Source organism: Chrysemys picta, chromosome 19, assembly GCF_011386835.1.
Source record: "Chrysemys picta bellii isolate R12L10 chromosome 19, ASM1138683v2, whole genome shotgun sequence".
NCBI classification, from domain to species: Eukaryota; Metazoa; Chordata; order Testudines; family Emydidae; genus Chrysemys; species Chrysemys picta.
In genome coordinates this window covers 18682130-18697657 of record NC_088809.1, presented here as the reverse complement: position 1 = coordinate 18697657, position 15528 = coordinate 18682130, and the positions used below count along the sequence as shown (strand labels likewise).

Below are 15528 nucleotides of genomic sequence, written 5' to 3'. Positions count from 1 at the left end.
ATTAAAGCAACCGTTTTAGAGACTATTTGTTAGAGCAGGGAGCGGCAATCTTTGGCACTTGGCCCGCCAGGGTAAGCACCCTGGCGGGCTGGGCTGGGCCAGTTTGTTTACCTGCCGCATCTGCAGGTTTGGCCGATCAGGGCGAGCCGAGGGATGTGCTGGCCGCCGCTTCCAGCAGCTCCCATTGGCCAGGAGCGGCGAACCGTGGCCAGTGGGAGCCGCGATCGGCCGAACCTGTGGACGGGGAAGGTAAACAAACCGTTCCGGCCTGCCAGGGTGCTTCCCCCGACGAACCACGTTGTCAATCCCTGTGTTAGAGCTTAAGGGAGTTGTGCTTAAATTGCAGCAGCATGGTGTTTGGTCTTGAGGAGGACAGAATAAGGGACGTGGATATAGGAAAGTACGGGGCTGATGACTTTGGACTGGAGCAAACTTTTTTTGGGGGGGGGGAGAGGCAGGCGGGCAACTGAAAATATTGTTTGGCAATTTGTGTTCCTTGCATTCAAACTGTCCTGTCACTTTAAAATCAAACCTGCTGTAAAGTGTTGATTCCCAGAGCTAACGGCTCCCTCCCTTTAAAAAGAAATTAAAAGGATGAACTATCCTCCATAGATCTGGAGGCCATTATCTCTGACATCCTGTGCAACACAGGCCATAGAATTTCACCTCACAGCTCCTGCATCAACCCCATCATTTCTGCCTGAGCTACAGTGTGTCTTTTAGAAAGACATCCAGGCTTGATTTAAAGACTCTGAGTGATGGAGAATCCATCACGGACTTAGATAAGTTGTTACAGTGATTAATTCCCTTGCACATTAAAAAAAGTGTGCCTTATTTTTTACTCTGAATTTGACTTGCTTCCAGCCATTGGGATCTTTTATCTGCTCGATATGAAATCATCTTCCTGTTTAGGTTACTCCATAGACTGTGTTCAACTCCCGTCTCAATTTTCTCTTGGATAAACTAAATAAACTTGGCTTCGGTACACTCTCATTGTGTGGCAGGTTTTCCAGACATCAACACATGCCTGTCGCTCCTCTCTGACCCCTTTCCACTTTAACATCCCACTTTCCAAGATGCTTGAGGAGGAAATAGCTTGCCCCCCCACTGGCACTCAGATGCGCTGAGATTCCATTGGGATAGTTATGGAGCATGGTAGCGCCTGCAGGATGATCAGGCATCTTGCGGACACCTGTCTCCAAAAGGGCCTGGTGTAAGAACCTAGGAGGTGCAAAGAATGTGGCACAGGAGCAGGTCTTAAATGTTCAAAAGCTTCTCAAAACAGCTTGAATTAATTAGCATCTCTAAATTGCTTTGAGCTCCTTGGCTGGAAAGAGCTAGAGCAGCGTAAAGTGTCCTTCTGCATGGAGAGCACGCAGGGCACCTGGATGTTCTTGAAGCAACGTTAACTTCATCACTGTGCACATCTGGGCCAAGACTGTCAAAGCGTCCGGTGCCACTGGGCGCCTCTATTTCTTGGTGCTTAGCTTGGGACCCCCTTCCAGCAGGTGGTGGGGCGTTCCTTCCCCTCTGTCCCTACTTCTGGAGGTGAAGGTTGGGCCAGAGTGGGTGTTGTCCATCGGTGCTGGCCTACAGAAGATTGCTTGAGCCTATAGCTACTGCATGGTTTTTACATTATAAACATCAGAGTCTTGAAAGAGTTTGTCCATGAAAGATACAAGGGACCATCTTTTTGTTCGGTGTTTGTACAGCACCTAGCAGAACGGGATGCCTCGGGGCTACTGCACTATTTTATTATTTGTATCTTAGAAAAACCTAAACAGAGGACAAGGTTGGTGGACAATGTCATACCCTTTATTTCTCGGCAACTAACAGTCGGGAGGACTGCAGAACGCCCCATGGGTTCTGATTGTGGCTACTTAGCTGTTGTCCCGAGAACGGTGTTAACTTTAAAGTTATGCCCATTTGTAACTATGAATAAAAGGGAAAAAAAGGAACCTAGGCCCTCTCCAAAATGCCAGGTGCTGTTTCCTTGGAAAAAGTCACAAATTCATCATGAATACTGACCCATCTGCTTGCCATTGCTACATGAGTCCCACCTTTGTAAACCCCAACAAGTTCCAAAAGCATGTCTCTGGTTCCTCTGGGACTTGAGTAACTCCTATTTTCCCTGGGCAGCCTGTTTATCTGGTGTGTTTCATAGTTTACTAAACATACCCTGATCCTAGAATAAACTGGAAGGGTGAGTACATCTCTCCTGGCATTGGCTGGGCCTATATTTATGTTTCTGAAGTGCCTTTCCTGGTATGCCGTCAATACAGGAGTCACGGTGACATCCTGTATTAAATGCAGTGTGCTGGTTTCATTCAGCTGTATTTGAATCCTATTGATCTCTCTCGCCCATTTACAGTGCATGGGAAAACACTTCTATGTCTGCCTGCTAGTGGCTATGGAAACCCATTTAGATTGGGAACCAGTGAGGGGTGCCTTGTAGGTTGGCTTTTAGAGAGAGCTTGGTGTTTTGTGTTTTTTTTTTACAGCACTGCCCTCATTGTCCTATTGTGATATGGTTTGTTTGCATCTCACAGCTACTAAGTGTGAACATTACCATATCTTTCTACACTGTTCCTCTTTGCGCTAACTCTGCAACTCCCTCCCGAGTCTGCATCCACTAGTTCCTCACTGAATCTCTCTCTGGAAAACGCCATCATCCTAGCTCTGCTCTCTGACTTCACGCTGCCATAGCCAATGCTTCATTTACAAACTCATCTCCCTCCCCACTCTGCTGTAATGACTGTGGTTCGTGTAGCACTTTGCATTGCATCTATGACAATGACCATCGCTCTGTATTTCTTTTAATAGGGTTCTCTCTCTAGTCAGAGAGTAGAGCCAGGTTTGATTGTAAATGGGATTTTAATAATGAAACTTAGGGCTGGTGACATGCGGGCTGGACAGTCCCAGTGGTAGAAGGTCCACTCGTCCCCAGAAACATACAGCAAGGATGTGCTCTAACGTCTCTATCCTGCCTGGCTCTGGAAGGACCACCTCTAAAGGTGAGAAGAGCACCTAGTCCTGGCCATGAACACCTGCCCATGTAGGAATTGGACTGAAAGCACTGGCTTCTTTCATCCAGAGACTGGCCATCTTCTGCCTGAGGCCAAACCTAAACTAGTGACCTAGATCTGAACACCCCTTGTATCCTAGGAGCCATCCAAGCTCCCTTGGTAGAATTTTATGATTCAGAAATGAGACACACAAATTGACTGGCCTGGATCCTTGTGACAGGAGGAAAGAGACACAGGTTAAGTGCGTATCAGAGTGTGGGTTTTTCTTTGTTTTCCTGAATGTATGGCAATACTGATTACAATTGTTTGCCATAATCAAATTTAAAAGACTGAGCGAGAGCAAATTGCTGCAGAAACTCTTTTCTTTCAAGGCACTTAATGACAAATTGCTCTTCCAAATTAAATTAGCAAAATTAACCCTTGGGACTGTGCCCACACACACACGCTGCGTCTCAAGCAGCCATGGTTGAGCCTGCGAGCCAAAAATAACTGTTCTTAGGGATAATAGTCCGGTGGTCTGACAAGAACACTGGGAGCCAGGAAGTTCTGAGTTCCAGTAGTTGGTAGCTTACTCTTGACGATGAGAGGAAGAAATATCACTTATCTAGTAGGGCAAGTAACTCAAATCCTGAAGATGGGCTTAGGAGCTTCCCCAGTGTTAAAGTCATTGAATGGTCTGGTGAAGGAGTTTAAGGAGATATCTAGTATCAGGGGGTAGCCTTGTTAGTCTGTATCTACAAAAACAACAAGGAGTCTGGTGGCACCTTAAAGACTAACAGATTTATTTGGGCATAAGCTTTCGTGGGTAAAAACCTCACTGGTTGCATCTGAAGAAGTGAGGTTTTTACCCACGAAAGCTTATGCCCAAATAAATCTGCTAGTCTTTAAGGTGCCACCAGACGCCTTGTTGTTTTTAAGGAGATATCTGTGGTTCTTTCAGTGGTTTCTTATTTAATAATGTGAACTAAACAGTTCACTGAAAGTTAGTCAAGCTGTATCCTTTCATTTTGTCAAAATCCACTTGGCACAAATCAGCAAAATTTTGGAGTTTGCTTTCTGGATGTAGCATAGTTGATGGATTAGTGTGTGTGATGATCCAGAAGATGCTGTAGAGAGCCATTCTCCATGGGAAGAGGATTAGACTAGACAAGCTGGAGAAAAAAACCTGAAACCTCATTTGTGGGTAGCATGGGATAAAAACCCGATATGATTAACCTTCAGTTCTCCACTTCACGGTAATTGGGAAATGAAGTGCTTGCCCAATCTGAAAACAAACAATGGGAAAAGCCCAATTTTTTGTCATTTGTAGCTTACCGTTCAGTGAGCAGCTGAAATTTAAATTACTGGTTTGGTAACGGGATGTGATTTCAGAGAGAGGAAGAGAGATTGAGAGGGAAGTGGATTGTAAGGAGTGTCTGTGGTGAGAAGTGATGTAGGTAGGTAATTTTTATGGGCTACAATAAGAAGTCTTGAAGAAGAGCCCCAAAGAAATATGCACATATTTTTCATGAGGGTGATTTACTACGTGACCTTGGGGTAGTCATTTATGCCTCTGTGCCTCAGTTGCCATATCTGTAAAATGGGACTAATAGTTCACAAAGGGGATTGTGAGGCTTCGCCAATTACTTAAGTGCTCCAAGCTCCTCTGGAAGGTGGGAGTAACAAGTGGAAAATCACAACCTGCAATTGAAGTATGATGTGCCCATATAAGTGCAACCACTTTGGTGTGTGTGATTGGGGAAATGGTCTCGCACTAGTTTCTGGTGCAGGACGGACGCTGACCTTCAAGCCAGTCTGCTTCTGGCTCTTGCCTGTGATTGGTTAAGGGTAATGAATCGTTGGTGGCAAAAGCTAAGCAGAGTGGATGTGAAAGCTGGAGACGCAGAGTGTTCAGTGCCCAGAGAAGTCTGATCCAGTCGCCTGTCTCCAGCAGGGAGGATGGAAAGGGGTGGGTGGGTGCGGCCTGGCAAGGTTGATTGTCCTTGAGGCTGGGAAGCAGATGAGATCGGGGCTCTGGCCACCACTTCTGTGTTATGGCTGACTGCGTTAGACTCAGCCCTGTGCTAAAAGTTCCTAAAAGTCTGTGCTGTCGAGTGACACACATGTCGCAATGCACGTCAGTAGTGTCATTGCAGAGCCGTGCCTTTCACGTGAGAGGAGGGCACACGCCCAGGGCAATCTGAATAGCACTTGACTCACTTCAGTTTTACTGTAAGTGAGAACAGAAACTCTGGTCACTTGATTGTTCCCAGAAAATCTGACTCAGGGCAAGAACAGTGACGGCAGAGCAGTTCATGGACCGATCTGGCCGGGATAGGAAGGGTATGGAGACTCATGCATCCCACGTCCTCAGCTTGCTCACCAGTTATGCTGTACCAGGGCTAACCAGACCCACTGTGTTTTACCTGGGCAGTGTTGCCCAGTGCATAGAGCACTGAACAGGGACTCAAGAGACCTGGGTTTTATTGCTGGGTGACCTTGGCCTAGTCCCTTTGTGGCTCGGCTTCCCTGTCGGTTAAATGGGGATAATGATCCTGACCGCCTTTGAAAAATGCTTTGAGATCTATGGATGAAAGGGGCTAGGTCAGAGCTAGGGATTACTACCTGGTATCGAGTCCAAACCCTGCAATTTCACTTCCAACCCTCTCCTAGATTGCATACTTTTGTCCTGAGGGCTGGTGCGTGCAGTGTAAGAACCGGAACCAAACAATAGGTATCTGGAGCTGGGGTTTCCTTTTGGCTGTCCTTTGCTGGGGAGAGGGCAGCAGCGTCTGCATGCAGCCTCCCTAGTCCTTCACGTCTTTACATGCCTGTGTGCAGCATAGAGGGACAGACGGACCTGCACCTGGGTCCAGTCTCAGCCAGCAGAACCTTGGCTGAGCTGAACGGACGTTGGGTTAGCAGCTGACAGGTTTGCTTATGAGGATTTGTCTTTAGGGGCAGGGAGTGTGTTTCTGCTCTGTTTGTGCCCTGCGCTGGCCCCATGGGATCCTGGCCCATGTTGGAGGCGGCTAGGTGCTACAATAATACAAATGATAAATATTAATCATTTATCACAGGTCTAGTTGTTCCCTGCTATCATGGCCCTGCCACTTTGCTGATGTAGTCACAAGCTTGGCAATGCTAAAATGTACGATAGGTCCATTCAGAATTCATAGGCTGGCCGGGGGAATCATTTGAACTTTCCTGAGCCGTCTTATGGAGACCAAACTGAGGCCCAGGGGGATGATAGACACGAAGGGGGCATTTCTGGAGTCACAACCAAGCTTCCCCTGCCTGGCCGCTCTTGCCAAGTGAAATATAGTTCAGTGAGACAACTATTTTTTTTGTCTCTTTGCTATTCTGCAATGGCATCTGCCTTGCTAATCAAGTAAATAAACCCTGGCCTGCCTGGTTTGAATAATTCTCTTTTCCATTGGACTGGGCCTCAACCGGTGACAGCACGTGCAGCATATAATTCTCTGAACATCATTGTAAGGGACATTCTCCCAACATGTCTCCAGAGGGCACCGGACGGCCATTGAGAAGCTTTGAAACCCAGCAGCATCTGACACTCACCAAAACCTTGCCTGGGGTTCTGGCACATACATGCAGGCAGGACCTCCGAGTCCTCCTGAATTCAAGCTGTCCTTGCCCTTGATAATTAATGATTTTTGGCTTGCATGGTTAGAGCTTTAGGAGGTGACAGTTCTTCTCTCTCCAAAGGGGCTGGTGCTGCCTGAAGTGCCCGATTTTTTTTTTTGTAAGTCAAGTCTGTTGCAAGATTCCTGTGCGGCATGCCTACTTCCAGCACCCACCCTGGAGCGCTTCCCTCCGTTCTATTGAAATGGCCCCGAGCCCTGGAGTGACGTTGTGTGTTTAAGCCACTGGAGTAAGCGTTAACAGGAAATTACCAAGTGGCTGAAGAGCGGTTTTGGTTCTTTGTAAGCCTCCATCTTAGAGCTAGCTGCTGCAATTACCCCTTCCCTCCTCTATGCCTGGAACACCGTGACCAAGAGGCCAGCGAGCCTGTGGATAGGGAGACTTCTGTAGAAACAGATTTCTAAAGAGGCTACAAACACGTGACCGCTCTTCCTTCCTTCAGCCCCTGGGGCTTTGGGTTTGCACTATCACTGGAGCAGGTGAAAGGGAGGTCATTGCAACATAACAGGAAACTCTCAATGGGACATAAGTGGGCTGTTGGTGCACACTTCAGGTGTGCTTTACGGCTGATGGCAGAGAAGTCACCGCTGGCTGACAAATGGATGCCTCTCCCAGTCCCTGGCGTATTAGAATGGCGTGGGGGTTTTCTTACAGAGGGCTGGAGATTTATGTAATGTTTCCGTCGGTGATGCAAAGTAGTTCCCAATAGAAGGCGAAGAGAAAACAGTAGGGAAAAGAGCATAAACATGTTGGGCTGGATTCTGTTCTGTTAACGGCCGTGTGACTATGGAGTTACTGTGTTTACACCAGCGTAACAGAATTACTTCTGCCTGTGGAACTTCAACAGAAAAATGACACGTCTTTCAGCAGCAACTGTGAGCTGCTGCTGTCTAGAGCTGGTTAACAGCTCCTAGTTCAGTTTCTTAGCTTAAAAGGCCTGGGGGCAGGTAAATGGAGAGGGGGTATGAAGGAAGCAGACATGGGGCCTGCAGGCATTAACTTTCCTTCAAGTTTCTCTAGCCATGCATTTTCCTCCCCTTTCCTTTGAGCCCCTGTGGGTGTTGGGAGAATTGTCTTGCAGTTCTGCGGTGCAGACACTAAACCAACCGCTGAGAAGAAAACTGGGTTGAAAGCTGATGCTCACAAGTCAAACTCTTGTCTCATGAATAAGGCTAAAATTTTGTCACCTGATATTTTTAGTAAAAGTCAGGGACAGGTCACAGGCAATAAAGAAAAATTCATGGAAGCCAATAACCTGTCCCTGACTTTTACTAAAAATATCCATGCTAAAAATGCCAGGTGGCTGGGAACTCCAGCCCTCCCCCACCTCCACTTGTGGCTGGGGCTGTAGGATCCCCCCTGCTGCCCACAGCGGCTGGGAGTTTGGGGACACCACTGCCTTAGGCAGCAGGGGTACCTCACAGCTCTCTGCCACGGCGGGACCTTGCAGCACCCAGCCATCAGGGCTGAAGTCACGGAGGTCTTTGGAAGTCACGGATTCAGTGACTAATTCGTAGCCTTACTCATGATCATCCCATCAAACATTTCCCTTTTCAACGCTGTCTGTGACGACTCATTCAGCACGAAGAGGCCGTGGGAATGTGTTTGTAGGGGGAGGTGACCAAAACAGGCTGCAAGACACAATAGGAGCAAACAATTCTATCTGAAACTGGCTATTTTATTAGTGCTTGGAATGCAACAGATAATACTCATTTGTAAGAAGCCTGCCCACCTCTGGACCTGTGCAGAGAGCCAGTGTCTCTCCCTCCTTGTTCCCTTTTAATCCCAACCAGATAACACTGTCTGCTACCCCACAACAAGATGTGTGTTCCTGCCATCTCCAGAGAGCTGGAGGCTGCCCATGACCATTTGATACAAATACACGAGGAGACGTGCATGTAAATGGATGAAGTGTAAAATCTGGGCTCGGTCATGGATGAAAGGAAAATTAGAAAGGGGGAAAAACCACCACCAAAATTAAGCAAAGCAAATAGAACTGGTTTGAGGGTTTTTTTTAAATTAAAAAATAACCTTTGACCCCTTAAAACTGTCTGAAGATCTTGTTTTAAAATATAAATATAAAATCTTGTGAGGCGCAGTGCCTACTCATCCCTGGGCACTGAGGGGATTCAGCAATGGCCCTACCACCTCCATAGTGGGGTATTTTCTCCCCACTGTCTACACCTAGCAAAGAATGTTTCATCTCAACTGCAGGTGGCCCTGGTCCTCACACAGCCGGGACCAAGGCTGCCTCACAGGGCTGGGGGTGCTGCTCCTTCCGACTGCGCAAGACCTCACACAGTCACGTTAGCTGTCGGACTGAATTTCTAAAACTAGCTGCAAACTTTGTCCTCCTGTAGCTGGGAATTGAACTGGGAGGCGGCTTGATCGTAAAAAACAGAACCACAAAGGCAAATCAGTCTTGATGCATGTCTCGATTTATTTGATCACGTCTTGCATAGCTCAATAGTATCTATTTTAAATCCTTTATGAATGAAAGATTACATATGCCAATTTCTAAGCAGGTTTTGCAATTCTAATACACTCAATATAGCTTCTAAATAAAGTCAGTTTGACTTTCCCTATGAAACCTAAAAGAAACTAGCCTAACATAGCAAATATCCCATTCTTATCAAGATTGCTCTTTTAGCGAGTACAGCAAAACACCTATTTATTCTGTATATAAAGATCATTATCTTTTAGGATGTGAAAAGCACCCCTAACTTGCTCTGGTCCTTGAGAGCTCACGTCTACTTGACCGTCCCAATCTTGCAAGTGCTCAGCCCCATATGCTGCCCCTGAAATCAATGAGAGTTGGAAGGTGCTCTGCACCGCACAGAATCGGGCCCTGAGAGCGTGCATAATCTCTAGCAAGCTGGAGTGCTTTCCGATAAAGTTGCCTTCCTCTTAGAAATGCTGATAAACATTACTTTGAAGCAGCAGCACAGACCTGAGCTGGATACAAATCTATGGAAAATTGGCTGTGTTTTGATCACAATCTCTGAGAAGAAATACTGATCACTGAGTTATTCAAAGAGAGGAAACAGAGTGACAACAAACAAAATGCTGCAGCTCAGATACGCTGCAGCTTCTTAAGAAATTACTGCATGTTTACTGTAGAGTCCCGTTCATTTTAACAAACACACCAATACTTAGCCCCGGCCTATTTTGATTTTATTTTTGGGCTGCTATTGCTCTCTCGATGTCGTTGCAAAGGGTGCAAATCCCCAGTAGATTCACTGCAATGTAAAACAGGATTTACACTAGTAACTTACTAGTGCACATGCCATTTTCCACCATAACAATGTGGCTAGATGAGGGTCTGTAGCAGTGTAATCACATCCAGTGCAGATTTCTCTCTCCTAGACAAGCCCCCAGTCTTCTTGAACCTCTCTGTATAGACAGGTGCTGATTGGTCCTGGTGTATTATCTTCTTCACTGCAATTAATATTTTACTGTTTTCTTAGGCTGAGCAACTATAAATAGAACTTCATTGCTCATGGCATATGGAAAGTCTTATCACTGACTGCGTATTCTATTTATACAACCACACTTACCTACACATGCGTGTGGTGTGCTATGCAATATTAACCAAGAGGCAACAACATTCTTCTGGCCCAGAATGGGGATTTTAACTGAGCAAGAATGGACCATGCTATTAACTATAGAGTAAGGGCCTGATCTGGCATGGTACTGAGTACTTGCAATGATCACGGCAGTCAATAGAAGCGGAGGGTGTTCAGCACCTTGCAGGAATGTGGAATGCTAGTAGAAATTTACAAGCTCTATATAAATCAGTTTACCAAGTATTTTGTTTTCCCCAACTAAATCAATGACTTTTATTAGCAGAGCAGTCACATTTCCCCCCCAAATAACCCACGGTCAACAATTAACTCATTCAAGCTGAAGAGCAGCCCAGAAGGGTCAGACACTTACCGGTCAGGCGGCAATGCAAGCAAGTTTGCCGTCAGACATCTTGCATTATGCTAACACATCCTTTGCAGCAAAGCAACTAGTGCACAGCAGAAACATTTCTATTCTCCGAGAGTGCCCACTGCACTTCCAATGAGCTCCATGCTTATTAGCAACCCTTCCCTCATGCCAATTAAATCCTAAACATCGAGTCCATTTCAAGTGTGAGTCAGTCTCCAGTTGAATAACGCCAATAAAAAAGCCTGTCTGCTTTTACTTGACAGCACTCTCAAAGGCCTCAAGAAATGCACATTAGATTAAATACAGAGCTGAACAAGATCTTAATTCAATAAGAAATACAGCAGGATGGCAACACTGTTTTCCTGTCTCTGGATGACTGACCTCACAAAGGGTAAGACAGTTTATTGTAGGCTCTTGCAACAAGCCATTTCAAAGTCTAGTAAAATCTGTAGTCTTTGATCACTCAAGAATTTGCTGGAGCATGAACAATTTTTTTTAATACCAGCCCAGTAACTTCAAGCGGTCAGTTTTCCCTATTTCATGGGAGGTTTAGCCAGGCTAGTATGTTGGACTTTGAAGAGGTTACGAGGTGGTGGTTACATCAAAGTAAGGTCCCAGCCTGTTCCCCAGCCCTCAAAAGCTACATGAAGATGTTAGCTCTCAACAGAACAGTCCCCTACCTCCTACAGGTTTGTAAAGCAAATCTAATTGAAAAGAGGATGAATTCTCCCCGCGTTACTTTGGAGATTCCTAAAGTTTCAGACACCAGCACCCAAGAAAATACACAGAATTCCTACGATTCCAGATGCAATCTGCTTCCTTATATTTAGGTTTTGCAAAATGACACTCCATTATTGCTGCTTCTAACCTACGAGTGTCAGAGTGGGGAAGGGATCACCGCTTCTCCATCTTATAAAGCGCAAAGGTAATCTTAGAAGGTTCAAGTCAAGCAGCTGTCTGTGCACAATGGTCACAGCAGGGACAGGAAACAAGTGTGGCCAAATGCTACTGATGGAATTAACAGTCCCCTGGGGATGTGAAGAGCCTCGATTCCAGCCTTCACTGCCACATGTCGCCATTGTCTCCAGTCTCGTGGAACTTGTGCAAGTGATCAGCATACCTGAAAAGAACAAGTTAAATAATGAATCAGCACAAAACCCATGGCAAGACCCAATACACACTGAAATCAGTATGAAGCCAGACTGCCCTTCCAACAACAGCTTCATAATCAGGAGCATAGCCTTTTTTACACCACCAGAAAATCCCTGAGAGTTAGTCAGAGCAGCTGAAAACAAATCATGGGACCTGATCCTGACATCTTTACTCACATATGGGGCGATGCAAATAACGGATTTTTTTTTGTTTTGCTAGCTAGCCATTCCAAAACCATTGGGGAAAAAATCCATGTTGGGTTGACCCAACATGAATTTTTTTTGGCAAACTGGAAAAAAGCTTATTTCAGTTCAAAATGTTTCATTTGACTCAAAACAAAATGTTTTTTTTTTTTTTTTTTTTAAATACTTAAAAATGGAAGTACATTTTGAAACAAAGTAGTTTAAAAATAGCCCATTTTTATTTTGTGGGGATTTTTAACCAAAACCATTTGGTGAATTAGACACAATTTCTCCACGTTTCAGTTAATCTGAATCTACATTTTTCAGTGGAAAAAAAGTTGTGGCTGAAAATCTTCACCCAGCTTTATCACATCCTTACTTACGTGAGAGGATTACTCATGCACATGTGTGTCGCAGGATTGGGCCCTCACCTACTGAAAACACTAGTCTCCAACTTAATCGATCTCTTAGATGTGTGTCATTCCGCAGCTAATTTCAAAACTGACTAACATGTTGTTCTGCTCTATAAAGCCTGTGTAAATATGGTACAGTGGGCTTCTGGGTTTATTGTCTTAAAGGTTTGCAGTTCTAATGAGTAAAACAGTCCCTCCAGCAAGCTGAGCCTGGATTGTTTTATTCTTGGGCATCTTCACCAGCAAAACATCCTCTTCATCACATTAAGGCTTCGGTTCCATCTCTAAAATCCTATTAGCGATTGCTGACAAAGGTGTCATGATTAGAACTTAATAAACAATTCTATTGATGCACAAGAAGGAACAAAATTCAGCTCGCTCTGTCTGAACTGTTTTTGCCTTTACAGGGCTATCAAGAGTCAAAAGCAGTCAGCCTTTACTTCTGGTACTAAAGACATTAGATAAGACTCTTAAAAGTAGTCACAGGGAACTGATCTGCTGAAATAAGGTGCTGTTTTTCAGAACAGAACTGCAATTTAATGCGACCATGTGTTTAGAAAGCGACTGCAAGCCCAAATGTTCCTCTGGTTAAATCAGGGGTCGGCAACCTTTCAGAAGTGGGGTGCCGAGTCTTCATTTATTCACTCTAATGTAAGATTTCTCGTGCCAGTCATACATTTTAACGTTTTTAGAAGGTCTCTTTCTATAAGTCTACAATATATAACTAAACTATTGTTGTATGTAAAGTAAATAAGGTTTTTTAAATGTTTAAGAAGCTTCATTTAAAATTAAACTAAAATGCAGAGCCTCCCGGACTGGTGGCCAGGACCCGGGCAGTGTGAGTGCTACTGAAAATCAGCTCGTGTGCTGCCTTTGGCACGCGTGCCATAGGTTGTCTACCCCTGGGTTAAATCAACATTGCTCCTCTTCTCAAGACAGTAACTGTTTTGAAATCTGGATTGTACTGAATTGTCCTGCTTTCATACATACTTCTTAGCACAGTAAGCAGCGCAGTCCCTTCCCACGCTCTCACTCCAAGCAGTTTTGTAGAGTACCTGGGAAATAAGAAATGCTGTTAACTGTTTCCCATTGCAACGGGAGGCCCCCTGTATTTACTTTCTGCTCAGTACATTAGTGCAGCTGTGACCAGCATCTCACTTCTCTCAGCATAAGCCACCAACCTGACTTTGATGACCAACCCTCTGCGATGCTATATTGCTTTACATAACCACAGGGTCTGATTCTTCCATTTCTGTTAGAGAAATGTTTGCTACAGCCTTAAAGAAATAACTGTCTTCCCCAGTCAATCAAACGCACACAGTAATAGGCTAGGTGGAATAGTAAGGGCATGCTTTGGATGCACACGTCTCTTGGCTTTTCATAGCCATAAACTATGTATGTTCTAGTGCAGCGGTGTCCATCCTGTGGCTCCGGAGCTGCATGTGGCTCTTCAGAGGTTAATAATGCAGCTCCTTGCATAGACTGGGCTGGAGCTACGGATGCTGACTTTCCAGGGTGCCAGGGGAGTGCTCACTGCTCAACCCCCTGCTCTGCCCCCACTCCACCCCTTCCCCCAAGGCCCCTGTTCCTTTTCCCGAGCCTGCCATGCCCTCGCTCCTCCCTTCCCCCCCAGAGCCTCCTGCGTAGCGCGAAACAGCTGATCATGGCGGGTGGGAGGTGCGGGGAGGGAGGGGGAGGGGTTGATCGGCAGGACTGCCGGGGCTGGGGAGATGATGTGGGGCTGCTGACGTATTACTGTGTCTCTTTGTCAATGTACATTGGTAAATTCTGGCTCCTTCTCAAGCTCAGGTTGGCCACCCCTGATCTAGTGGGTTGATTTCAACATAGTCAAGAATATGGAATTTTTCAATACATGACTAAAGAGCACATTAAGGAAGAGCTGTGTGGTAGGAACACAGTTTTGAATTACCACTACGAAGAGATTTAAATATACGACATTATTACGTATTAGTGTTGTTAATCTTTAGAAAATAGAACTGAACCAGAAGCTTCAATTTCCCCTCCCTTGAGTTTTAGGACTTTTGCCCACCAAATTTGGATTAGTTTTGCATGCTGTAATTCGCAACCTGTAATGTGCAGAGGGTCTCTGTAAACAGAGCAACTTAAAGGGGAGGAAATAAGACTACAGGAACGGGAAGGCCTACAATCCATGAATGGAGATAAACTGGAGAGTTAGCAGGAGAAGAGGCTACATTCATGCAGTATGGTCCAGCTGGTGTGGTACTAGACTCAGGGCCGGCTCTGGCTTTTTTGCCGCCCCAGGCAAAAAAGCCTCCGGCCGCGTCCCTCCCCCCCGCGCGGCAGGGGAGGGCAGCCGGAGCCCCGGGGAGAGGGCGGCGAGCCCCGGCCGGGGCTCCGCTCTCCCTGGCGGCCAGAGCGCCGGGGGGAGGGCGGCGAGCCCGCCCGGGACTCCGCTCTCCCCGGCAGCCAGAGCGCCGGGGGGAGGGCGGCGAGCCCCGGCTGTGGCCCCGCTCTCCCTGGCGGCCGGAGCCGGAGCACAGTGCCGCCCCCCTCTAGGTGCCACCCCAAGCACAAGCTTGGTGGGTTGGTGCCTGGAGCCGGCCCTGACTAGACTGAGAGTCAGGAGTCTTGGACGCTAATTCTGGCTCTGCCATGGACTTGCTTTGAGACCATGGGCTAGTAACTTACCCTCAGCTATAAAACCAGAATATTGTACCTTGCCCCTCTTTGTAGTGTGTTCTGAAATCCATGAATGAACAGTGATTTTCACTGTACCACTCACAGAGCCATAGAAGCATATGCAGTGCCTTCCACTGAGCCAATGGGTAAGCGGCTAAAGAGCAGTTCTCAAGCCAAAACAATGATGCCTTCTCATGTCAACAAGAAGGGCTCTATCCCTTTTTGCCCTTCTTTAAACTCTTCAACAGAAGTAATGTGCAAAGGGCCTCTCTAGGGACCTGATTTTCAGATGCGCTGAGCACCCACAAATCCAACTGAAGTCAACAGGAGCTTAGGTTACTCAGGACCTCTGAAAATCAGATCTCTCTCAGTCTAAGTGCTATCTTCTGAAATGTTTAGCTTGTTGGCGCGTAGGTCTAGATACAACCTCTCTGCCATTTGCTTCCATTAATGAAGAGCAGGGCTGTAGTATGGTGGCCTCTGTTGTACGTCTCACTGGTCTGTTGACCATCTTTGATA

The 15528-nt window shown here is 46.2% G+C and overlaps 1 protein-coding gene across 5 annotated transcripts in view; it reads right to left on the bottom strand.

Annotated features, from left to right (window-relative positions):
• Positions 1–9088: 9088 nt before the first annotated feature.
• The window catches only part of CUX1 (cut like homeobox 1), a 390333-nt gene continuing 383893 nt past the window's right edge, over positions 9089–15528 (bottom strand). For all 5 annotated transcript variants that reach the window (XM_008166185.4, XM_065572958.1, XM_065572959.1 and 2 more), the window contains 2 exons: positions 13339–13403; positions 9089–11721 (listed from right to left, as the gene is read on the bottom strand). In XM_008166185.4, the coding sequence (XP_008164407.2) occupies positions 11661–11721; positions 13339–13403 (126 nt within the window). In that variant the 3' untranslated portion in view covers positions 9089–11660. The remainder of the gene's footprint in view (positions 11722–13338; positions 13404–15528) is intronic.